This window comes from Elephas maximus, chromosome 1 (assembly GCF_024166365.1).
Source record: "Elephas maximus indicus isolate mEleMax1 chromosome 1, mEleMax1 primary haplotype, whole genome shotgun sequence".
Classification (NCBI taxonomy): domain Eukaryota; kingdom Metazoa; phylum Chordata; class Mammalia; order Proboscidea; family Elephantidae; genus Elephas; species Elephas maximus.
Genome location: NC_064819.1, coordinates 161,828,387 through 161,855,763, shown reverse-complemented (window position 1 = coordinate 161,855,763; position 27,377 = coordinate 161,828,387). Strand labels below are relative to the sequence as shown.

Genomic DNA, 27,377 nt, shown 5'->3' with positions numbered 1-27,377 from the left:
AACGAGATGCGTTGACATGGCTGCGACAGTGGGCTCAAGCATAGCAGCAATTGGGAGGATGACGCAGGACCAGGCAGTGTTATGTTCTATTGTGCGTAGGGTCACTATGAGTCGGAACTGATTCAAGGGCACCTAACAACAACAAGCCCTGTTTTCATTTCTGGAAGGGTACAAAATAAACCTTTGGTTACATTAATCTGTGCCATATTGTTCCCCATTTTTTCCTGAGAGTTTTCCTGTTTAATGGGTAATGATTTTTAATTGTCTTCCTGTGTTCTGTTTTCTTTGACTATTAGCCTTTTCTCTAGTCCTCTTTGTACAGCGTACCATCCTCTACCACTTGCCCGGCTTATATGGTAGGAGGTTTCAGGGAGCAGAATACTTCTTTTCCTAGGTAGGGGACCTCTTAAGAATCCATAAATGAAATTCCTTTTTGATTCCCACCGTGAGTAATTCTTGTAAGTTATTGTGATAGATGGGTTTTTTATTTAGACAATACTTTTCCTTCAATGATAACTTTTTTCTTAAACTTTAGTAATTATATAGCTCAAACAGCTTTTTCTTTTTTCCATCTGTCAGTTTGTTTTCAATTAAGAATTGAAAGCCATTCTTCCATTTTATGTAGGACATATTTATAGAACTTTATTGCTAGAAGAAATCATTGGAATTCATTCAATAACAAGTCTGTTCATTGGAAAAAATTATTTTCACCAACAGTGTAATGGGCATGGTGTGGGATATAAAGATAATTGAACAGATCTTTACTTTCAGGAGCTTATCACCTCTAGTAATTGTTTATAAATAAGCGTTTAACCACTCATGAGCATTAATCATTTCTGTCCTGAATTAATCAATTTAAAAAGTTACAAAATTTAACAGCCCATAAGTAGGAATTCAAGATAAATTATTTTAATTCTAAGCCCTTAATTGATGGAAGAAAAATAAGGAACTGTTAAATTATATTGAGTAGTGTTGATGAAAGATTTTTTAATGGCTAATTTTGGATATTTGAATACTAACAATTTTTCTTTACAAAAAAGTAAAAATAGTCCTTCCAGTCCTTTGAATTAATTGTCTTAGGGTATAAGTGCAGCAAGAACAAGTTTTTGTGATGGTGAGGAAAGTGTGGTTTAAGGAAAATTGTTCATAAAATTGTCTTGCTAAGATTTTTATAAAGAACATCAATTTATACTCAAATATCTTATTTTTTTTATTTTCAAATAAAAAGAAAAGGCATATGCTCTATGAAAAGAACATTTTTATTATCCTTTGGGGAAAGCCACTAAATCCTTTCATTCACTTATAGGTAATTTGCTGCATCGTTGAGAAATTTCAACATAGGGCTATTCTGTGAGTTTGTTATCTAACTAGAAAAAGTGACACTGCAGTATCAAAATGAAAATTTGTCTAAAAGTTTAAAGTAATGAGACTGTCATGAATATTGAGTGACATGGTATTTTTTCTTAAAGATGATATTTTTATGAGTGACACAATTTTATTAATGCAATCTTTTTTTTTTATTTTTATGTGTTACAGAATATATTCTAAATTCCACCAAAAAAGAATGGAAGAACTAACGGAAGTTGGTCTGCAGAACTTTTTCAGCCTTTTTCTGTTGTTAGCAGCTGTTGCAGAGGTGGAAGATGTAGCAAGTCATGTTTTAGACCTTCTGAACTTCCTCAGGCCTGCCTCTATAACATCTTCTCAAAGGGCCCTCGTTTGGAAGGGTCAGATGGCCTTGCTCCTGATGTATGTCCAGAAAAATCTGGACATTGGTGTTTTGGCTGAGAAATTGTCAGGCGCTTTCCGGGAGAAAGCAAAGGAGTTCTTAGTATCTAAGAATGATGAAATAGGGCAGAAACAGACTCTCTGGACACTTCTTTCCATCTACATTGATGGTGTTCAGGAAGTGTTTGAGACCAGCCATTGCTTGCATCCTTCCCATGAAAAACTGCTTAATGATGGATTTACTATGCTTTTGCCAGCTTGTCGAGAATCTGAACTTAGGACAGTACTGAACTTTCTGCAAGCTGTTCTGGCCAGAGTCAGGTATGTTTTCCAGTAATGTGTCAATTTACTGATTTATTTGTCAACAGTTATGTTGATTTTATATTAAAGTTTTCATGTTGGCATATTCATGAAATCCAAATGTATAGAAAGGAGTTAATTTTATTGCTATATTGGTGTAAATCAGTAGTTTTCAAACGTTCTTACAAAAAAAATAGTGCTTCAAAAGAAAGCTTATGCAAACACAAGAGGTAAAACTTAAAACTCAGCAACTCTGTTTCAATCCCAGAGCCACACATCTACTCGCCCATTCTTCGTCCGCTATCTTTGTTGTTGTTAGTTGCCATGGAGTCAATTCCAACTCATGGTGATCCCAAGTGTGCAAAGTAAAACTAAACTCCATAGTGTTTTCAAGTGTTTTCAGAAGCAGATGGCCAGGACTTACTTCCAAGATGCCTTTTTGTAGATCTGAACCACCAACCTTTGGATTAGTAGTTCAGCACTTAACCATTTGTGCCACACAGGGGCTCCATCTTCCTGTACTACTTTTCCTCGAAGTGCATTACTATTCAGAGGTACGTTTCAGATTTTCTAAGACTGTGAACTCAAATCTGAGATGACTCTTACTGAAACATGACTTTATGCCCAAAAGGAGATTTTGGCCACACTTTACCTTAAGAGAAAAAAAGTGCTTTAAATATTTTGCTGCAAAGTTGTGGCCTCAACTGCGTGAAATACTTCCGATTTAAGGTTTTTCCCCAAAATAAGATAGTATGAACACCAGTCACCTATACAAAACTTGTTTTTATATCCACTTAATTATGTCCATGTACAGATACAGTTGGACCCAAACTTAATGATGAATAAGAGTAATGGTTATGACATTTAGTGCCTTTAAGGCTCATTTCACATAAAAGTTCTGTCCTGAAGTACATATTCTTAAGATATTAGACACTGTAACTCTGAGAAGTTGTTTAAAAGCTTTGTATAGTAATGTGATTTTATTTGAAATCATGTTCTAAGTTAGTAGACCGCCTCCCTCCCCGTAATATCACATTACAAAAGTAGTATCTGTTTTTCTGAGATGCAAAACTTGGCAAGATTTCTAAATTTTTATTCATTACTAATTCACTAAGTTTGCTTTATGCTGGCCCGTTTTCATACTGATTTATCCACAGGCTTTTACTCTTCATTATGCTTTATTTTTTTTTTTCACCTGTTCTCATCAGTTTATGTTCTGAAGGTTTATCTTGATCACTTAACCATCTTCTTCCGCTCACCCCCCGTGCTACTATATTAGAGCAAGGATCATATTTTGAGTGGATAGGTAAATAAATGAATAACCAACTTCTTAAGTTTTTACTATTCTAGATCTTTTGCACTGTGTTCATTTTAGTTGTATTTGTTTTTAGTCTGACAGATTTCATACTTTCCCAAATGCCAGATTTACTTAATTTCTTGAGGTTTTTAGTGTTAAGTGGTGCTTCCCTGTATTTCTTGAGCAGAAGAAAAGAAATTTCCATATTTCTAGTAACATTTTTGGTTTGTCTGTTTATTTTTATCTGAATATGCAAAAAAAAGAAGGAAGTTGATCTGAACCATCATGGTGAGGAGGAACTACAGCCCCAAGATTTCCACCTCACTGCCATCCAGTCAATTCTGACTCACAGCGACCCTACAGGACCCTAGTAGAACTGCCCCATAGGGTTTCCAAGGCTTTAAATCTTTATGGAAGCAGACTGCCACGTCTTTCCCAAGGAGCAGCTGGTGGGTTCGAACTGCTGACCCTTCTTCAGTCAGCAGCTGAGCACTTAGCAATTGTACCACCAAGGTTAAGGGCAAGGAATAAGGAAGGAAGGGGGAATGTTGACATCTTGGGAAGAGGTAGCTGTGGAAACAAAGTGGTAGAATTCGTTATCTTTCAGCTTTTTCCATTGAAGATGGTTAAGTCCCTTTTAATCCTTCCCAATTGTATTACCTCTTACATAGATTTTTTTCTTTAAACAAATATTCATATTCTACAGATACTATTAATTTTTTAATTAAGATTTTCTGGCAATCTCTTTTTGTTAAAATTTCCTTTAAATTGCGAATGTAATACGTTGTCATGGTAAAAATGTGTATATAGTACAACGAGGTATACAGTGAGAAGTATATGTTCCTATCCCCACCCTCATTGTTTCATTCTCTAGTTCAGTGGCTCTCAACTGGGGTGAGTTTGCCCTGCAGGGAACATTTGCCAATTTCTGGAGACATTTTTGGTTGTCACAGCTGGGGCATAGTACTGGCACCTAGTAACACATTTATTTTTGAAGATAAGTAAATTACATTTTTTGTAATATTAGCCAGAGATGCTGCTAAACATCCTACAGTGCACAGGACAGCCCCCACAACAAGGAGCGATCTGATTCAAAATGTCAATAGAGCTGAGGTTGAGAAATCTCGTCTAGTTTTAAGTGAAGTAAAATGAATTCTTGCAGATCCCTCTAACTCCTCCTCACTTTCTCTAAAGGTTAAGAACACAAAATAGAAGATCTTTGTTCTACAGGTTTCTTTTTTCACTTAATATTTAGGAAAAGAGCTTTGCATGTTTCTGTTAGGTACTACATGGAGACCAACCTAATTCTTTTTAATGACTACATAGTGTTTCATTATATAGATGTATCAAAATTTACTTAAACCCCGAATGATGGAAAGATATTGTTTACTACTTTATACCATTATAAACAGAGCTTTATTTAACATCATTATACATTGCATGCATCTCTGTGTAATTGTGGAAGTATATCTGTAAAATAATTCCTGAGAATGGGATTCATGTGTCAATAATATGGATGTGTATTACCAAATTTCCTACCAAAAAAAAAAAAACATTGCACCCGTTTTCATTCTCCCTAAATGAGTATGAGAAAGCCTCCTTTCCCATACCTAGATCACTGTATTGAGTGTATTTAGAATAAATGAATTCTAAAGATAAGAAATGAAACACAGAAGTTTGTTAAAAATGTTAGTGGAAGCTTGGTGGTACGAAAATGAGATTTATCATAAAGGTTGGAGAATTTTTTTAATGCAAATACAAAGTATTAAAATTAAAAAAAATAGGAAGTAATTTTTCCTCCATTTCATATTTATTCCCTTTTATTTGTCTTTAGACTCTTAACTGGAGCTGTTCTTGGTCACTCTTCAAAAGTAGTAACTATTTAGAAAGCACAAATAATTTTTGTATTGTTAAATAATTTACAGTTCAGGAACACTATCAATTTATTTCTTTGCTGACCCCGTCGTTCCTGTTTATTGTTGAAGAAATGGAAACATGGGAGAATACTGGGGACTTAACTAAAATAACATTTAAGTTTCAGAATCGGCACTCACACTCCTAACCAGCTATACCACAGCTTTCTTCTCACATCTATTTATAAAATTTACAAATCACTAACCGGAAACTAACTGTACGAGTGCCTTTTTTATAAATTACTAGATAAATGGATGAAATCTATAAACTTATTTCCAAATTTGAACATTATGATCATTCCTCTTATGTATACATAATTCTTAGTGCTTTTTATCTTTTATTTTTGCTACTAAGAAAAGGGTAGTTACTGAGGATTTTCAGTTATCTTGTGTTTGTAATTTTGCAAGTTACATTATTATTTTTTTTTAATGAGTCATCTCTCAGAAAAAACAACAAAAAGAAGTATGGAGACAAGTAAATCACATTTTATCTGTAATAATAATTTGTCTTTGATTCGTTAACACCATTTTAACCATCAAAATTGTACTCTCTAAATTCAATTCAGTAGAAGTCTCTTTAGCTTAAAGCCAAAGCTATTTCAGAGGTACTGAGAAATATCGCTTGCTGGTGTCTTGTAAGCTATAATGTGTCTGTTAATCCGTGGGTCACTATTCAGAAGTATAGAGGTTGGAATCAAGACTGTCAGTTATAAAAGGTGAAAATTAATTTATTTTTGCTTTAGGAGCTTCTTTTAACTGGATCTGGTTTGAGTTTGTGGATCTCTTGCTATTACCCCGGTGGGGTGGGGAGGGCCTGCTATTGATCTTTAGGGCTAGTCTATGAAAAAAAGGAAACAGATGTATATTTTTGGTTTTGTTTTCTTATACTACTCAATTCTGATGGAAACAATTGCTATGAAGAGCATCAAATAATTTACAGCTTCTATTGCCAAAATCATAGAGCAGTTTTAACAGAAGTGTGTGAGGTCAACGTGTGAATCAGAATGATAGGGCGATGTGCAAGACTTTATTCATATTGCCATATTTTAGGCACTGCCATTCTTTACATTTCTGAGGTTAACATGATAATTTGCACAGTTTTTCAATGAGTCTGATTACAGTATATAATAAGAGTGACTGACTTGGATAGTTTGATTTTATCCCAGACTCCATCAATTTTTAGCATTTCTACTGCAGATATTATCAAGACAGATTTTATTTTAGTTTGGGATCTTTTGGGAAAGGATGCCAGAGATCATTCTCATTCAAGATTGTTACGTTAAAAAAAAAGAAAGAACGGAGGAAAGAAACCATCCTCTATTTGCTCATACAGATATGTCCCTAGTTTCTTAAATCAAAATCTGGTATGTCATTGAATGCCTTAATCAGTTCTCATAGGAGTCTTTTAATATGCTATAATATTGATATTCTAAGAAAGTTAGGGAATATTTTTGATAGTTGTTAAAAATTAAAGCATAGGGTTGATTTTTTTTTTAAGTTAAGGACAAAGCTAAATTTTTTTTTTTGAATTGGGTTTAGGTAGGTAAGATAGGCTACATAGATTGATGATATTTATTCCTGGCTGCATCCCTGACAAGATAAAGAATGAAATACCTTACCTTAGCAACCTCTTCTTTTTTCAAATTCAGGTGGGAATTAGGTACCAGTCCCTGCATAAATATGTGTGTGTGTGTTGAGCTGGTTCATAGTTTTATAACTGCCTGTGTGTGTGTATGTGTGTGTTGAGCTGGGTAATAGTTTTATAACTGCCTGACAGAGAAATTATAGGTAGAAGGAACTAAGATCACTGATTAAAGGGAGAAGCAGTTCCCTCTAGGCTGTGAAGAAATAATAACTTCTTATGCCACTTTCTGCTAACTGGAGCCGAGGGCTCACCAGAGCATTCTTTATTGCTGATTAAGTGGCATTATGAAAATACTGACTTGGTTATGTTAACTAAATGCCTCTGTTTAAAACTTCGAATGTCAAATAGTTTTAGCAGTCATCTTTAACATTTCACATTACCTTTCTGGAATCAAATTTCTAGTTCTCACTTGCTTTTTTATTTGAGGTTAATGTAAAAGTGGCAGTCTTTCATTTGTGGAGTTAGGAGTAGCCAAAAGCTTTTCTTTAATTATATCCATTCATGCTGCTATAGTTACGGGTCTGTCAGCATTTCCATTATAAACGTCCATTTTCAGGGTTTTATAACATAGCTGTGAAAATTAGCTCTGGGCAAAAACTTGACATACAAGGCCTCATGAGATTCTCCTGTCTCCCCATCCCTCTTTTTCATTTTTACCAAAGTAAGGGTGAGTGATTTCAAAATGCCTTCTGGCATCTGCAAATATCATTTGGAGTTTAAAAAGAAACAGTAAATTTTCAAGCTTTGTACCTGTTCGTTCTACCAGTTAAGGGGGGTAAGGAGTTACAAAGTCAAATGGATATTGATCAACTAACATCCTATTTTGTATTAAGCCAGAGAGCCTTGTTTCAAAATAGTCTATAGGCAATTGAGAACTTGCCTAAGTGTTAAACATTGAGACTGAGAAATAATTCAAAAGGGGTGATTCACCTTTTTTGAGATTCTGTGTAGTAAAGTACACCTTCTTAAATGATTTAAGACTCTTTTCCCAGGCTTGAAAATACATGTGTTTTTAAATCAAGTTTTTTCTCTCCCTGTGAACTAGTAGATCATCTATTTGTTATGTATCTGTTTTGACATTTGGAGTGTGTGTGTGTGTGTGTGTGTGTGCGCGCGTGCATGCATGCATATGTGTGTGTGTGGAAGAACTCTGCTTACTATTTCCCTCAAATATTTTGCGTGTTTAATAGTTCTAGTTATTTTAACATTTATTGGTATGGTGTCAAATATTTTTTAAACAAAGATTTTTCTTTTTCTCTGCTTCGGTGGGAGAACCAGGGGTTGTTTAGGTAGGAGAAGGAGGTAGTGTAAGAGAAAATACTCCCTTGAGGGTCTGCTCTGTGCCAAGAATTTTACATGATTTTTCAGGAAATACAGAAAGGATACTCTTGACAACATACAAGCCTTTTGTTACTGAGTATTTTATTAGGATGAATGGATTACAGGTTTTAATTATTGAAGAACAATTTATTATGAAAAAAATTTGAAATTGGATATGATTTTTAAAATAATCAAATCATCATTTATTTCTATAAGTTTGCTTAGCATACTGCAAACCAAAAGCCAAACTTGTTGCTGTCGAGTTGATCCTGACTCAGAGTGACTCTGTAGGACAAAGCAGAACTGCCCTGTACGCTTTCCAATGTTGTAATCTTTACAGAAGCGGACTGCCACATCTTTCCTCCGTGGAGCAACTGGTTGATTCAAACTGCTGACTCTGTGATCAGCGGCTGAGCACTTAAGCACTGCACCACAAGGGCTCCTTAGTATACTCCAGTTTACTCAAAGGGTCTGCAGTTTCATTTCATCTTTTTTTTAAATTATTTGAGATTTCAAAATTTAGTGCAAATCTTGGGTCAGTGTTCTAATAATTTTTGGGGGGGAAGGCAGGGGAGGAGAACATATGAGTGAGCTTCCTAGAAAAATGTCTTACCACTTTTTATTTGAAAAATCAACTGGAGATATGTTGCTTACTAAGAGTTATCTATCTACCAGTTTTGGTTGCTTCAGAGAAAGCATAGGCATCTCTCAATGATTGTAGTATAAATCTTAGTATTTCCAGGCTGGTTTCTTTTCATCATTAAGTATTTCATGTGTCTTTCAAATGAGATTTTACGTCTATACTATGAATTAGTATTTTGACCTTATTTACGTTTTACCAGGCTTGATTATTATATAGCGTATGTACTGTAGACCTTTTACATATTTTGTAAATTCATGCAGTAAGTTAAACTACTCACCATATTAGCTTGGAATTATTCACTTTTTTGTATTATGCTGAAACCTAGATTATTTCCCTAATTTTTCTTGTATAGGAATTAATATCTGGGTCATTTATTTAGTTTCTAATTAGATGTTCCACTTAGATATAAATTATTCTTGTATACAAAGCTATTCTTTTAAAATATCATAAGAGGAAGCTTCTGCCCAAATGTCAGCATCATTATGATATAATGAGAATGAGAGCACCTACCTAACTGGCTTTCGTAGAGGATTAAATGTAATAATGGCTATAGTTAACAGTGCCTGGCATATAGTATGTGTTCAATAAATGTTAGATGCTACTGTTATCACTATTGTTTTTTTCAAAAGGGCCCATACTATAAACAATTCTTTATACTAAATTTTATGCCTGACAACCTCAGGGGAATGGTGTGTGTGTCTGTGTCTGTGTGTGTGTTTGGACTTACCTTGGACTATTCTTAACCTGTTCCTAACAGAGTACGTCTAACATAGTAACTGTTCAGTAAATGCTTTTTAAGTGAATAAATGAATCAGATTATATAAAAACAGAGCCAGGATTGTAGAGAACATGAATATTGCCTCATTTAATAGACCTGTTAAAAATGACGATTCTATGTTATTAAGATGGTAAGGATTGATATGCGGGGGTGGGGGGAGTAGTTTTTTTTTTAAGGTAGGAATGTGTGACGTGCATGTATGTCCTTCCTTTCTCTCCATGTATATAGTTGATTGAGAGTTTGGGGTTTGCCTTTTATGTCTACCTGGGGGTTCCTCTTGTATCATCTCGTATTGTTCTCACTGCCATTCTCTGCCTTTATAAGCGGACCATTATTAATGCCTTCCTGATCTCCCTGCCTCCAGTGCCTTTTCTTCTCAGACCCGTCTCTTTTTTGTAATAGCTTTACTGAGATATCATTCAAATACCATATAATTGACCTATTTACCAGCTTTCTTGAGATATAATTCACACACCATACAATTCAGTGGTATTTAGTATATTCACAGAGTTGTGCAATCATCATTGCAGTGTTTTAGAACATTCCATCATCCAATTACTGTCACTTCCCATTCCCCTTACCCCACTCCCAGCCCTAGGCAATCACTAATATACTTTCTCTATAGATTTAACTATTCTGAACATTTCATAAAATGTGATCATGCACTGTGTTATCTTTCATTCCTAGATTCTTTGATGCCACATAGTGATTTTGAAGTTTATGCATGTGTAGCATGTATCACTTGTAGCATTGTGTAGATATACAAAATTCTATTTATTCATTCATCAGTTGATAGACACTTGGGTTATTTGAATTTTTTGGTTATTTTGAATAATGCTGCTATAAATATTCATATACAAGTTTTGTGCTGGCATATGTTTTCATTTATCTTGGGTACATACCTAAGAGTAGAATTGTTGGGTCATATGGTAACTCTGTGTTTAAACTTTTGAACAACTGTCACACTGTTTCCAAAGTGGCTCCACCATTTTATATTCTCACCTGCAGTGTAGGAGAGTTCTAATTTGTCTACATCCTCACCAATACTTGTTATTAAAATGTCTTTTTGATTACAGCAATCCTACTGGATATGAAGGGGGTATCTTACTGTGTTTTTGATTTTCAGTTCCCTAATGGCTCATCTTTTCATTTGTTTCTTGGCCATTTGTATATTTTGGAGAAAGGCTATTCGGGTTCCTTTGCCCATCTTTAAATTGAGTTATTTGACTTTAAGTTGTAAGAGTTCTTCATATATTCTAGAATTAAGATACATGTGTATATATATATATATTTGCAAGTACTTTCTCCATTTCGTAGGTAGTCTTTTCACTTTCTTGATGTCCTTTTCAGCAAAAAAGTTTTTAATTTTGATAAAGTTTATCTGTTTTTTCTTTTGTGTGCTCGTCTTGTACTCTTGGCACATTTATTTTCTTCGAAAACATGTATTTTAACATTTCAGTGGCATCTCGATAGGCACAGAAAACATTCCACATTTTTTCTCATGATCTTCAAAGCTACCTGGTTTTATCTACCTTTGTAACTTTTTCTTATGATTTCCTCTTTATTTCAATTAGATTGAACTATTAGTTCTTAGAAATCCCCACATCTTTCTTACTTTTTTTTTTATATTTATCTATCAAAACTAGCTGATGGTTCAGGCCAAAGCACGACCAGGACAGTAGAGCCAGACCTGATGGACTGAGTACGCTGAAGTCCTCAGAGAACCGGTGATTAGAAAAGTGTTCAATCCAGAAAATGAAAGTAATTGGAAGTCAGAAATGGTCAGCGTTAATCATGGTAGGCATAGAGGTGGGGTAGCAGAGTAATGAAAAAGAAATGTAAGACGGGGTCAAGAAAGCTATTTAAGGGGGTTTAGGAGAAGGGGGGAAACCCTGGTGGTGTAGTGGTTAAGTGGTATGGCTGCTAACCAAGAGGCTGGCAGTTCAAATCCACCAGGCACTCCTTGGAAAATCTATGTGGCAGTTCTACTCTGTCCTGTAGGGTCACTATGAGTCAGAATTAACTCGACAGCAGTGGGGTTTTTTGGTTTTGGTTAGTGGGTAGGAGAAGGGGAAGGAACTTGCAGTTCATACTAAGTAGGTGAGAGTTGGGGTTAGAATCAGAGAACATAGTTTGTGGAAAGAGCTGATGTTCTAGGCAGTAGACTTATGGGTACAGTTGTAGCTGTCTTTTCTTGTGCACTCAAAGTTCTGCCCTGTGTCTGATAGTCGTACTGTCACAGCATGATATCAAAAACAGGAGCTTTAGGATCAGTAAATCTGAGTTCAAGTCATCCCTCCTCCATTTACCACTAACCATTTCTCAGCTGAGCTGCATCTTTGTAAAAATAATACCCACCTCATAAGAGTTTTGCAAACACTTATTTAGATCTCTGCTATCCAGTAGGGTAGATACTACCTATATGTAGTAATTTAAATTAATTAAACTAAAATAAAAAATTCAGTTCTTTCATCACACTAGCTATGTATATAGCAAGTGTTCCATAACCACATGTGGTTAGTGGCTGCCGTAATCGACAGCAAAAAGATCTCTTGGGCAGCACTGGCTCAGATGATGCACCTATCCAGAACATAGACCATAGTAAGTTTTTAATACATATTGATCTTCTTTTCTTTGTTTTTATATGACCAATATTGCTCTTTGTTCCAGGCTTCTCTGAAATCTAAGCTTGTCTATGTTTTCCAAATCTTGAATAATCACATTTTCTTTTGAATTTCCTTAACACTTTTCTAACTCTAATGCCTTTTATTGCTCTCTACTTTGTGTGGTAGTTATTTTTACAGGTGATTGATAATCGTGTCACAAATTGGTTTTTCAACAAATTCAACTAGTGTTTTTACTGAGTGCCTAGTTGGGTAGCAGGCATTATAGTAAGTACTTGGAATATACCAGTGATCCAGTCAGAAGAAGCATATATGGTATATGCTCACATATTTATTACAGGAATGACAGAAAGGATGAAGAAATGTAAGTGTTTGTTCAAAACCACCTTTTTCTACCTTTTATATTTTACTTTTTCAACCATTAAGCATTACTTGTCCCTGAATTTTACCTGCCTGTCAACATTTCTTCCCAATACCCATGTAAAAATAGACAACAGTATCTGTGCAGTCAGGATATAGATTTTATACATAATCTGAATTTCACCTTTGTGTTTATTGCCTGCCAAGCACCAGGCACTGAAGACACTGGTGAAAAACAAGGCTCCAGGGAATTGAGGGAATACCAATTGAGATGATTCAACAAACACATGCAGTGCTGGAGGTACTCAGTCTTCTATGCCAAGAAATTTGGGAGACAGATATACTTGGCCAATCAACTGGAAGAGATCCATATTTGTTCCCATTCCAAAGAAAGGTGATCCAACAAAATGTGGAAATTATTGAATGATATCATTAATATCAAATGCAAGAAAATTTTTGCTGAAGGTAATTCAAAAATGGTTGCAGCAGTATATTGACTGGAAACTACCAGAAATTGAAGCCAGATTCAGAAGAGTATGTGAAACGACGGATGTCATTGCTGATGCCAGATGGATCCTGACTGAAAGCAGAGAACACCTACCTGTGTTTTATTGACTATGCAAAGGCATTCAACTGTGTGGAACATAACAAATTTTGGAAGAATGGGAATTCCAGAACACTTAATTGTGCTCATGCAGAACCTGAACATAGACCAAGAGGCAATCAATCAAACATAACAAGGGGATACTGTGTGGTTTCAAATCAGGAAAGATGTATATCAGGGTTGTATCCTTTCACCAAACTTATTCAATCTGTATGCTGAGCAAATAACCCGAGAAGCTGAACTACATTAAGAACATGGCATCAGGATTGGAGAAAGACGCATTAACAACCTGTGATATGCACATGACACAACATTCCTTGGTGAAAGTGAAGAGGATTTGAAGCACTTACAGATGAAGATCAAAGACCACAGCCTACAGTATGGATCACCCCTCAACATCAAGAAAACAAAAATCCTCACAACTAGACCAATAAGCAACATTTTGATAAATAGAGAAAAGATCGAAGTTGTCAAGGATTTCATTTTACTTGAATCCACAATCAACACCTATGGAAGCCACAGTCAAGAAATTAAACAACGCATTGCATTGGGCAGATCTGCTGGAAGAGATCTCTTTAAAGTATTGAAAAGCAAAGATGTCACCTTGAGGACTAAGGTGCTCATGACTCAAGCCATGGTATTTTCAGTCTACTCTTCTGCATGTAGAAACTGGGCAATGAATAAAGAAGACCAGAGAAGAACTGATGCCTTTAAATTATGGCATTGCAAAAAAATGTACCATGGACTGCCAGAAGAACTCACAAGTCTGTCTTGAAAGAAGTACAGCCAGAGTGCTTCTTGGAAGCAAGGATGGTGAGACTTAATCTAATGTCCTTTGGATATGTTATCTGGAGGGACCAGTTCCTGGAGAAGGATATCGTGCTTGATAAAGTAGATGGTTATCAAAAAAAGAAGACCCTCAAGGAGGTGTATTGAGACAGTGGCTGTGACAGTGGGCTCAAACATAGCAACAATTGTGAGGATGATGCAGGACTGGGCAACTTTTCGTTCCATTGTACATGGGATCACTATGAGTCAGGACAGACTCGACGGCACCTAACAACAACAGCAAAAGCAGCATTGGGCAGAAGGAACCTCCAGAAGAATGCTAGGAAGTCTGTTCTACCCTATTAGATTAAGGAACTTTGGTATTATTGAAAAATAAAACTCAGTTCCTCTACTCAGCTGAATTTGTTTTTTGTTTTTTAGACCATTTTAATATATTTATTTTTCTAATTTTTATCACCAAACTGTTCTCCCATTGGAATATGGATATAAGTAGAGTAAGTGGGGCTTTGAGCTTTTGTGTTGTTTTTGAGAGCTTTGACAACCTCTGTCAAGACTAGGTCTGCAGGAACCAGGGCTTTGAACTGGTTCATTCTGATGTGAACCCCTGCTGAGAATTTGTGTTTCTAACAAGTTCCTAGATGATGCTAATGCTGCTGGTTATGGACCAATTCTGAGATCCACTAGTAGAGCAGTGGTTTTCAAAATTTATTATACGTAAGAATCGCTTGGGGATCTTGTTAAAATATACATTCTGATTAAGCATATTTGTGGTGGAAATACAAATTCTCAGCAGGGGTTCAAACCAGATGAACTGGTTCAAAGCCCTGGCGGGAACACATTGAAATGCAAAATTAGAGACTGTATTGGGATTGAGTTAGAAGGAACGTATTTGGAAAAAAGAGCTGAGAAAATGGAGTGGAAGAAATAATGAACAAAATAATTTAAGAAAATTTCTCAACAGGAGATTCTGTATTGAAAGAGCCTATGGAGTGACCCCAGCATAATGTGAGAAAATAGACTCACAGCCAAGCACATTTGTGTAAAATTCAGAATTCTGAATACAAAGAAAAGATACTATAGCTTCATATAGCCTTTTTCTCCTCTCCTTAGTCTATTTTTTTTATTTGTTGTGCCCCTGTACTTGCGATCTCCAGTTATAATCTAAGTCAGATCTAATATGTAACCTCAATTCCTAATAATTAAGGAGATACCCAACCCCAGTGCCATCGAGTGGATTCTGACTCATAGCGACCCTATAGGACAGAGTAGAACTGCCACATAGAGTTTCCAAGGAGCGCCTGGCGGATTCGAACTGCCAACCCTTTGGTTAGCAGCCATAGCACTTAACCATTACGCCACCAGGGTTTCCAATTAAGGAGAAAAAAAAAAAAAGGAGAAGTAGGAGATAAATAGAGCTGTGTATTAGATTTTTCTTTTTTTTCAAGATTCCTCCTACTATCAAGAAATGGATGAATGGAGCTTTATGATTTCTTTTCTGACTCATAGTTGTTCCCAAAATCTGCTAACAAAAATCTGACTTTCTGGGATGAAACAGTAAATCCACCTTTCGTGACCAGAGAGGAAAAAGAGGAAAGATGCGGGTAGAGAAAGAACACTGTGAAACAGAAGTTGGGATGGAGAACATGGGGATAAAGGGAACAGGACAAAAGCAGTATACTCTGTAAAGAAAGCGTTTCATTATTTTGAAAGTGGATCAGGTCAATTCTTTGGGGAGTAGAAGTGCCATGATTATTTTCTGTACTAAGCTCTGGAATATTTCCCTTTAGCAAATGGTAATAAATCAAAAGATGCTGAGGTAAGGTGAAAGCTACTTTACTCAATCTTACTTATGTCACTGTGGTTCCTTGTCTCAGCCGCATAGTTCAGGTATTTAGACCACCCAGATCCTTGAAGCTTTAGATGAAACTCAGCAATGAATTTGTAGGAAGGCATGACTACTGTGCACTTTCATGGCACCACACAGTGCTGTGTTTCTTAAACCAAAGTCATGTTGTCATAATAAATATGTCGAAGACTAGTAAATCCCACTTGTGGCAGATTTGCTAAAGTTAACTCTTCTCCAGTTATGGAATATGCAAAAATGCCTGAAATTGTGACTTCAGTAAGGGGGCCAGTGTAAAGAAACTCAGTGAGACACACTGGCATCATGGCTTTTGATTATGAACGGGAGGTATTGAGAGAAAGTAAGAAATAATTTAAGCATTTACCTTCTATAAGTATACAGTTTTTTTTGTTTTTTTTTGTTTTTTTTAGTATACAGTAATCTACCAGACATGTTTTTTTAATGAAGTGATGTGTCTGTTTGGGAAGGAAACTGGTCTCTTAATTATGCCAATAATTATTTCAGATTAACAAGACCTCACACAGTACTATACATTGTGGTGAAAATAGATTTATTATAGTTTTAAAATATTTCTAGGTATCTTCACCATCTTTTGGATATTGCCCTAATGTTATTTTCTTTAAGATGTTTTTTAGAATATACCAGAATACATTTTTGTTTTATGATACGTATTTACTTTTGCAACTGTATTGCCTATAAGGAACTATTCCTCACCTTTCTCCATTTGCCTTGTGGAGCAGGGTGAGTAATTGCTTTCATTCAAATTTTATTTGTATTTTAACAAAATTGAGAACAGACATAATGGAGGGAAACTAGCATTTGAAACTCTTAATTTCAATTGTTTCTTCTCTACCTTACAAGATACATATTTTTCTCTCTTTAGGATATCTCTTGTCAGATTTAAGGCTTATTTAAAATGAAAAGAAAGCTGGAGCAATTTTCTTTATTCCATTTCAGTCTCCTAAGGCCTGTTTCCCCCTGGTGAGCTCATAGCAACAGGGGGGTTTAAGGGAATTCAGCTTTCTGCAAATTAATGTCTCACATCATGAAAATTCAGGGACTTTTTTTTTTTTTTTTATCTTGAAAAGTAATACAGTGAGTGCGAGTATTATTTCTTGCCAGCGGGTGGAAGATGAATGATTTTGTCACAGTTTTACTGCTTGATGAGCAGTGTCCTGAGGGTCAGGCTTAAGTCTGTGTCACTATGCTGCTCATTACTCTTGAGCTAAATAAGGGCTGATTGGATCTAAATTGCCTAGCACACGGGCCACAGATGAGCTCAGTGAGCAGGGGATGACCTGCTATTCAGTCTGGGAGTAACCCTGGTGTGCAAATGCAGCATTAGAACACCGTGGGAGAATGAGAGGCTACCGGCTGCTGCCAGCAAAAGAAATCGAAATGTAAAAACTCTTTGATGCTGTGATGTTAGAATTTGAAATGTAGGAAGTGACAGGTTGATGGTACTTATCAGCTTTGGCTGGATTAGAGAACAGTGTCATCTTGCTTATATAATGACAGAAGAATGAAGCCAGCAGCTAACTACTGTGCAGAGCAGAGCCGCTGCTGTTGCCACAGCCAGTCATTGCTGCCTCCTACTGGCAGTTTTCCTGGAAACCAGAGAAAGTTAATGAAGAAAAAAGCCTTCTCTGTGGGATCCCAGGAATCTTGGGCTCTTTGGTGGTGAAAAACTATGGGAGAATACAAAGAAAAGGCTGTTTTAGAGCATACTTAATAGTTAGTAAAAAAATACCATTATTGGGAAATTAGTTGTTCAGGATTTTCTAGTGAACCAAGGGTTAATCCATTTATGAAGCAAAACTACCTAGGGCAAGAAACCCCAGCATACTCTTCCTAGAATAGTACTCATTTCGGGAGGCCTCAGTTGGGTTGGTTGATCTCTCAATTATGTATTTTTAGAAATAACAGCACTTTACTAACAACTAATCTTCACAATCTAACAACAGACTACCAACCACAGTGTTAGCACAGTTTGGAAGACACCTGATGAAAATATGAAGCAAAAAATGCCCGTGATTATGTATGTTGCATAAATCTTTTTGTTTTAGGGTGGGATGGAATGGGAGTGTTTTTCCACAAGTGGTAGGGTTTTTAAAATGTATCAAAACGCTATGATATAAGACCTTACTTGTTTTATTTTACTCTCGTACTTTGTTTTTTTTTTTAATCCATATTAGGCTATTATTACATGTTTGTGGTGGAAAACTTAGAAAATGCAGATAAGTTTTAAAAAAAAAGTTATTTATGTCAGCATACTGAGAGATGTACCATTGATATTTGGTTATATCTTTCCAGGCTTTTTTCTATTCCTTTACATTTTTTAGCCAAAAATATGGTCGTACATTCATTACTTGGCTGTTTTTTGTTCTTGCTTTTTTTTTTCTCCTTAATGAATCAGCAGCTTCCCATTACAGTATTATTTTTGGTGGCTTCGTAATATTCCATTGTATGAATATGACACAATTTTCTTGACCATTTCTTATTGAAAATTTAGGCACTTTGAAATTTTTCAACATTAGATTAAACTATGGTAAATGTGCGTATGTGTGTCATGGCAGAGCTCTTGGGTGCTGTTGTGCAAATAGTGCATTGCACAACTCCAGAGGTGCTATTAACAACATTGTCTGTAAATGAGACTTCAATCTTGACAAACTTCATTATATGTGAAAAATTTAAATGATTTGATTTGAAATATAGAGCCTTAGGTATAAAAAAAAAAAATTAGGTATAGTTCTAAAAAATTCAAGTCCATGGTTTAATTAGATACAGTGTTTGTAATACACACACATGCACACATACTACATACTACAAAGGTAACTTTTTAACTAGTAGAAAGCCTTAGACTAGAAAAAAAAATCATTTTTTTCCCCTTTAGGACAAACTAAGTAGTTCTGTCTATTAAAAGCATAGAGGTAGGAAACTTCTACAGTTTGGTGGGAAATGATAAGTAAAGGGGTTAATAAGTAAACTTTTAGCTCCCAGAATTAAAAAAAAATTTTTTTTCTGCATTTTGTCAGTATAGGTTCCCTACTATTTCCTTTAAGCCCTTTTTTCTTACTATTAATATCAAATATAAAATAAAGTTTCGATATAACCCTTAAAGCACTTGAAAGCTCTAGAAAATTTTTAATGCCCATCTTTTATATTTGGAAACCCTGGTGGCGTAGTGGTTAAGAGTTATGGCTGCTAACCAAAAAGTTCGACAGTTCAAATCCACCAGGCACTCCTTAGAAACCCTATGGGGCAGCTCTACTCTCCTTTTGGATTGCTATGAGTCATAATTGACTCCATGGCATTGGGTTTGGTTTTTTGGTTTTCTTTTATATTATCAAAATTTATGTATCTGGTAGAGAATTTAAATAATATAGAATTGTATGCAGTAGAAAATAGAGTCATTCCCTTCCTAACTTGCCCCGTTTTCAAAACAAGGGAAGTAGTGTTAACACTTTGGGAAATATTCTTCTAAGCTACTGCTGCTGCTTTTATCCATGCTGTCTCCATCCCATTGCCTCTTATTTGGCGGGAAGGGGGAAAACAAGAGTGGGAATATACTACGGAAATTTCTACAACTTCGTTTTTTCACCAAATAGGGTATCAAAAACATCTCATACATGCGCACACACACACACACACACACACACACACAAATTGTTTAAGGCTGTATAAAAACATCTCAATTTATTTAACTCCAGTGAATATTTAGGAGCTAGGGCCACTATGAGTCAGAATCAACGGCAACAGGTTTGGTTTTTTTTTTAATACATCATTTGGTGGCTAGTGGTTAAGTGCTACGGCTGCTAACCAAAGCGTCAGCAGTTCGAATGCGCCAGGCCCTCCTTGGAAACTCTACAGGGCAGTTCTACTCTGTCCTGTAGGGTTTCTATGAGTCAGAATTGACTTGACGGCAGTGGGTTTGGTTTTGGTTATACATCGTTTTAAATTGGCTTGACTCTTGTGCCTGGTTTTCCAAGATCTTGGTTCCTTGAAAATTTGGACTTCTTAGCTTATTTAACTGGGCTATTTTTTTTTTTTTTTTTATTAACTGTAGTTTAATTTTGTGAATTATTAATATATCCTGTGTCAAGACCAATTGTATATGTAATAAGTAATGTCTTGCTTATTGTAAAAAATAACATTATTTTGCTTTTCAAAAGGTTGCATACATGAATATTTGAATCCTGGCTCTGCCACTTTTATTTTAGTCGTTAGCAAGTCATGTAACTTCTTTGAACCTCAGTTTTCCTAATCTGTAAAATGTGATTTCCTAATATGTAGCAATATATATTGCAGAGCTAGTTTGAAGAATATAAGACATAATATGTCTCAAGTGTCTAGGAGAGTACCTAGTGATGATTACTTTTATTTTTATTACTGTTTGTCCATTGATTTCAGAGCAGTGGACTGAATGAATTTGTATTACAAGTAAATGTAAGACAGAGTTTACAGCTCCATCCTCAATTAGTTCCATGGTATTCCATGAAAAGAATTTTATTTATGCGTGAATTACTTTCTTGGTTGTGTTTTTCTTTTGTTATTTGTTTTCCCCTGTGGCTTAGAAGTCTGGTTATACTGTATTCATTTTGTTCCTGTGCATGACACAGAAACGACTGTATTTTTCAGTCAACACACCTTTATTGAGTGACCATCAAGTACCTGCTCTACCAGACTTCATGCTATTGTTGGAGATGGATAGAGATGCATAAAATTAGATCTCTGCCCTCAAGTGTCTCTCAGTGTAGCGGGACAGACATATAAATGAATAAATGAAATGCACTGTGATCGATAAAATATTAGACAAATGTTGAAGAGATTCTTCTCAACACTCTTCTACGTCACTTACAGAATCTGAGATTACTCTATGCACAACAAAGCATGTGATATATATGGTAAGAAGTAAGTCAAACTATGTTGCATAGCTCATTGATAGCAGATATTAGAAGGCATATATTAGAAGTCTGTAGCTGCTTATTACGCGTATGTGGAATGCAGCATTAAAGTTTTTTAACTTGTGTTTCACACCTTTGATGTGTTACCTCCGTTAATAATTTTTTAAAAAGTAACTTAGCCACTTTTCTATGTATGTCACAGCACTATGTCATTGATACCACATTTCTTTCTTCTGACATTTATTTCATTTTCTTCTATTCCTGTTCTCTGAAACCTTAATGTTCCTTATTTTTTCTTCACTCTTTTATATGCTGTAAACTCTTGATCTTTTGAGAATCATATGCTTTGATAATATAACACGAAAAAATAGAATCCAAAATAATATATAGTATTGTGTGTTTTTAAAAGTTTACATAAATGTTGTACCAGGGATGCTGCATACAGCTGTGCAATTTGCTTTTTTTTTCTTTTAGCATTATGCTTTTGAGATATAAATGATCTCAAAGGATGTGTGCTTCAGGAAAATGAGGGATTAAACCAAGAATGAGAAATATGTAGGTTTCAGGAAATGGAGGACCCAACACAGAACAGAGAAGGGATAGGAAAACAGTTGTACACCTGACTCAGGCAACCATGACTCCAGATTGGAAAAGAGAGATGATGAGCTGTGGAAGGAAGGCCTCCAGGGAAAAAAAATAAAAAAAGGGAAGAAATTCTTTACTTACAAGTTCTAGAAGAGAGCAGAACATTTCATTGTAAAATGATTTTTGCTTTGAAGAGCCTATAACCCATATGGGAATTTTTCTAATGACCTTGTTTTCTTCTATATTAATTTGACACAGCAAATTATATATTAAGAACAACATCAACCTTACATACATCATGTCTGTTTCAGATATATTGATCTATTTTGTAATTTGCATTTTACATTTCTTTTTGGATGTACAGAAGTTTTAAAGGTTTTATGTACATAAATAATAGCTAACAGTTTTTCTCCATGTTGGTTATCTAATACCATCTGGTATTTCTTTTGGTTTCCTAAGAGGAATTCCAGTGTAATTCAGTAGTGTTTCTTGAATACTTTCTGTGTGTCAGGTCAGTAACAATAAGTGTTCTGCTGTGCATGAAAATGTTTCCTGCTTTCGCAGAGCTTAGGGCATGGTGAAAACCAGCTGTTTAATGCCTCCAAGTTTTTATACCTTTGTAATCACTCTTATCTGAAACTCCATGCAAAATGGTAGTTGGTCTCCAGAATATAAGAAATTCAGTGTATTGGATCACACTACTGGTCCTGCCATTTCAGAATTCTGTTGCAATGGAAATTTGATGACAAGATGTAACCACGTTGGTGGTGGTGATTGCCACTGAGTGATTCCAAGTCATAGCGACCCTCTGTGTGCAGAGCAGAACTGCTCCATAGGGTTTTTAAGGCTGTGATCTTTCAGAAGCAGACCACCAGGCCTTTCTTCTGAGGCGTGTCTGAGTGAATTAGAACTGCCAACTTTACAGCTAGTACTTGAGTGCTTAACCATTTGCACCACCCAGGGGTATCTCTAATTTCTCAGAAGACAAGTGCATTTTACATAATTTAGAGACACTAAACATGGTTTTAATCTTTCCATTATTTGCAGATGGACTGATACAGCCATGTGTTGTCTTTTGGAGTGCTATTCTGCACTTATCATCTAGAATACTACCAGGCAATCAGAACCTACATCATTTAAATATATAAACTCACTTAAACTTTATGCAGGTAGATATATTTATTCCTGTTGGAATGGTAGAAGTCATACTAAATTTTCATAAACAATCTTTTTTTTTTTTAACTGCCTTTTAAGGGCTTCAATTTGGAGTCACTGAAACTTAGAGAATCCTTAATTTTTCCCATTGTTTCTTTCAGTTCTTCCATTTATGTTTAATACAAAAGTTCAGAAGTGAAGGAAGTGGACTAAAATGTTCACTTAAGTTTTTGCATATTAAATTCTTTCTGTATCTCCTCAAGCATTCATGAATACAGTATTTACATTATTTTAGGAGATAAATTTCAAGGATAAATTTAAGGTTTAAGGATAAATTAAATTTATGTGAAGAAGCGAATTGAGTTGAAATGTGAAGTGATGGGAAGATTCTTTATTCAACCCTAACTCAAGTGGGACCTCAAGCAGGTTCCCATATTTCAGTTCTTTCATCTGCAGGATGAAAGGTTGGTTTAGATAACTTCAGTGTTTGTAATTACGTGAATTATATTCTGAGTGCTTTAATATTTTCAAGTAAATTTGATTTTCTTTGTAAAGTTAGAATATAAAATGGAAATACGCTGCCAGCATGATCAAATTAAATTTTACTCCATTAGCTTTATTTTGTGTTCTATGTGTATAGAGTTTTTTATTCCCATTATTTTGTTAATTTTATGTAATGCATATGAAATAATTGTATAAGAAAGAATGATATGTTTCCTGAATAGTTTCCTGAATACAACCGAACACTTCAAAGGCCAAAGTAGCAGGGGTGGGGGTCTGGGGACCATGGTTTCAGGGGACATCCAGATCAATTGGCATAACAAAATGTATTAAGAAAACATTCTGTATCCCACTTTGGTGAGTGACATCTGGGATCTTAAATGCTAACAAGCAGCCATCTGAGATGCATTAATTGGTTTTAACCCACCTGGAGCAGAAGAGCATGAAGAACACCAAAGGCACAAGGTAATTATGAGCCCAAGAGACAGAAAGGGCCACATAAATGAGAGACTACATCAACCTGAGACCAGAAGAACTAGATGGTGCCCAGCTATAACCAATGATTGCTCTGACAGTGAACACAACAGAGAATTCCTGATGGAGCAGGAGAACAGTGGGATGCAGACCCCAAATTCTCATAAAAAGACCAGACTTAATGGTCTGATGAGACTGGATGGTCCCCGGAGTTCATGGTCCCTGGCCCTTCCGTTAGCCCAAGACTGGAACCATTCCCAAAGCTAACTCTTCAGACAGGGATTGGACTGCACTGTAAGACAGAAAACGATACTGGTGAGGAGTGAGCTTCTTGGCCCAAGTAGACACATGAGACTATGTGGGCAGCTCCTCTCAGGAGGCAAGATGAGAAGGCAGAGGGGGACAGGAGCTGGCCGAATGGACATGGGGAATACAGGGTGGAGAGGAAGAATATGCTGTCTCGTTAGGGGGAGAGCAGCTAGGAGTAGATAACAAGGTGTATGTAAGTTTTCGTATGAGAGACAAATCATGTAAACTTTCACTTAAAGCACAATAAAAAAAAAAAGAATGACACGTAGGAAAGGCTTTTCTTAAGCACCAAGTCCAGTGTAACAAACACCATCAGATGTTTTGACTTTGGCCAATAACTGGTGATTTTTAGTTATGTGTAAAAAAAAAAAAATTGTCAATAAATTTGAGGTAGCTACTTGTCCAAGACATTTTTCTAGAGGCATAATAACTATGCCGTAGCTGATTACTACACAGTGTGTTCGTCCCGCATTTTATGCACTTTGAGTTCTCAATTGCCTATGCTTAATGGAGGGAGACAAATTTAAAGAAGTACAAATAATCAAAACTAGGTAGAATGGAGTTGTTGAAGGGTTGAATAACTAGGCAAGTATATCTTGGATGCTTTTTATGGACTTATCATCTTACCTGGTGCTGTGTAGGACATGAAAGAGACACTAGATAGTCTGGTTGGAGAGACATGATAACACACACAGTATAAGAAGCTATTAGTTTGATGCTATAGAAATTCAGTAAATGGAATCATTTAGAAACATCGAGCTCTAGTGTAAGATAGGGAGTCCTGGCACAGTGGTTAAGCACTCAGCTGCTCACAGAGGTTAGTGGTTTGAACCCACCAGCGACTGCACAGTAGAAAAGACCTAGTGTAATCCTGTAAAGATTACAGCCTAGGAAACCCCATGGGGAAGTTTTTCTCTGTCCTGTAGAGTCACTATGAGTCAGAATTGACTCAACATCACACAGCAAGTGCAAGATATTTCTCGATTTGGGGCCAAAAATAAAAATATATACTCTCTTATTGCACAAATTATTTTTAGTAAACAATGCATGTATATAACTGCAGTTCATAATGAAAATTATTAAGTAATGAATGCTGTAAGTAAGGTATTATGAGAACTCATTAGTAGGAGAAGGAAGAAAAGAGATGTGGAAAGGATCAAGAAAGATTTTGAAGTAGATGGCACTTGAGCTGGATATTAAAGGAGAAGTAGAATTTACACTTGTGATAAGGAAGGAGAGACTGTGCCAGGAGGAGGAATAGGAAAGACCTCTTGAAAGAGATGAGATATAAGAACGGCAGTTAAGTAACTTATCGAGGAGAATGGAGAAAAAATGTTAGACCGTTAGAGAATGACCTGAGAACTAGAAGCTGGAAAGGTGAAGATGTGTTCTTGGGTGACGAAGAGACTAATGAAAGCAGAGAATATGTTCCTTAGTAGAAAGATGACACCAGATTATGAAGGGCTTACAGTTTTCACGGAGGAATATAGACCTGGGTGAGGAGGAAGTCAAGAACTACAGATTTCAAGTAGAGGGACAACATGACCAGAGCAGTTATTTGAGAACATCATATGCCCTTACCTCCTACTGAATCATAAGCTCCTTGAGAGAGAAAGAATTCATCTGGTACATTCCTCTTAATCCCCCTGCCTGAAATATTCTTTGATCCCTTCTCTGCCTAGAAAAATTTTTTCCCTTCAGATGTCAGTGAAGTGTGCAGCTTCCCTTGTGAAGGGTTTCCAGGCTCCCCAGGTAGAGCAAGTGGCCTCTTCCCTTGTGCACCCTGTTCATAATTGTATCACTCACAGTGTTTATCACTTGAAGTGTCGGCATCAGCCTTTGTCCTTCTCCTTCACTAGACTGACACTTCCTGAGGGCAGGGGATTTGTCTTACTCCTATTTGTGCTTCAGCAGTAGGACTCAACTAAAGTGCCTGACATACAGTGCTGCTGAATAAGTCTTTGTGGGATGAATAAATGAATGATAATAATTAATATAAATGGTTCTAGAAGTAATATGCATGATGAATTGAAAGGGAACTTTAGACAAGGAAACTAGATAGGAAACCATTGTAGTAAAAAAGCCAAGTAATACAAATATATATATAAAATTGTAAAGCTAATTTTTAAAAATACAAAAAATCTAGGGAAGAGCATGAGTTTTGAAGTGAAGGGTGGGAGATTGATTGATAAAGGGAATAAAGGAAAGGATGGTCTGATGACCCAGCCTGGTGCTCTATAACCCATTGTCATCGAGTCGATTCCGTCTCATAGCAACCCTATATAGTCAGACGATAATATTTAAGTAACTATCTTCAATAACTATGGAAATTTTAGGAATTACGACTTTTTTCCAGTGGAGCACTTAATACTTTTGACCATCATTGTCTGAATTCAGGAGTGATATGTTTCCAAAGCATACTAATCATAAGCAAACTTGATATAATCATTTACTATGCTATAATTTATTTACAAATCTGGAAAATTCAATTTTGGAAAGATGAGTGGAGCATTTTTCTTACCGTATTGAAGGAGGTTCCTACAGACTTTTATTTCATATATGTCCTTGAGGACTAGGGTGCACCTGACCCAAGCCATGGTACTTTCAGTAGCTTCATGTGCATTTGAAAGCTGGACAGTGAGTAAGGAAGACTGAAGAAGAATTGATGCCTTTGCAAAGAATATTGAATTGTTGGCAAAGAATACTGAATATACATACCATGGACTGCCAGAAGAACACACCAATCTGCCTTGGAAAAAGTACAGCTAAAATACTCCTTAGAAGTGAATATGGCGAGAGTTTTGTCTTCATGTACTTTGGAGATGTTATGAGGAGGGACCAGTCCCTGGAAAAAGACATCATGCTTGGTAAAGTGGAGGGTCAGGGAAAAAGAGGAAGACTCTCAAAGAGTTGGACTGACACAGTGGCTGCAACAAGGGGCTCAAACATAACATCGACTTGTAAAGATGGCACAGGACGTGGCAGTGTTTCGCTCTGTTGTATATAGGGTCACCACAAGTCGAAACCAACTCAGCAACACCTAACAGTGACAACAACAATCTCTAAAATAGAGAGTTCCCAGAAAACATTTACTGACTCTGTCTTAAAGTGTTGAGTTTTCATCTTTGTTATAAAATATTGTAATTTGAAAGGTACTATATGACTTATTTTGACCTTAAATTTGCCTTTAACTTAGCATTAGGTTATACTTTATTTTTCCATCAGTGATGGGGAAAAAAAGAGCTCCAAGGGGAGTGTTAGCACATTTAAAAACTTATAAATTGCTACTATATTAAATCCTTAAAATCAATAATTTTAGATAACTGTTATTCCACCAAAAACCTAAAAGTTAGGCATTATATATCTAGTATTATGCTACCTCTGTACTGATAAGTTCAGTGTGGTCTTGATAAAGGGTATTTAGTAGTCTCTTTTAACCAAATTTATGTCACACTGAAAAATTTTATTCTGCCTTTTCCCTACCCCCTTCAAAAGATATCCAAATGCTTAATTTTCTTTTGAGGCAAGTCAGAAATGAGGTGTGTAGAGGGAATTTCTTTAACAATGAGAAAAAAAATTACCCC

General features: G+C 35.9%; 1 protein-coding gene across 2 annotated transcripts in view; it reads left to right on the top strand.

Annotated features, from left to right (window-relative positions):
* Nucleotides 1-27,377, top strand: part of MMS22L (MMS22 like, DNA repair protein) — a 150,970-nt gene that overhangs the window by 54,367 nt on the left and 69,226 nt on the right. For both annotated transcript variants that reach the window (XM_049897621.1, XM_049897631.1), the window contains exon 14: nt 1,537-2,049. In XM_049897621.1, the coding sequence (XP_049753578.1) occupies nt 1,537-2,049 (513 nt within the window). The remainder of the gene's footprint in view (nt 1-1,536; nt 2,050-27,377) is intronic.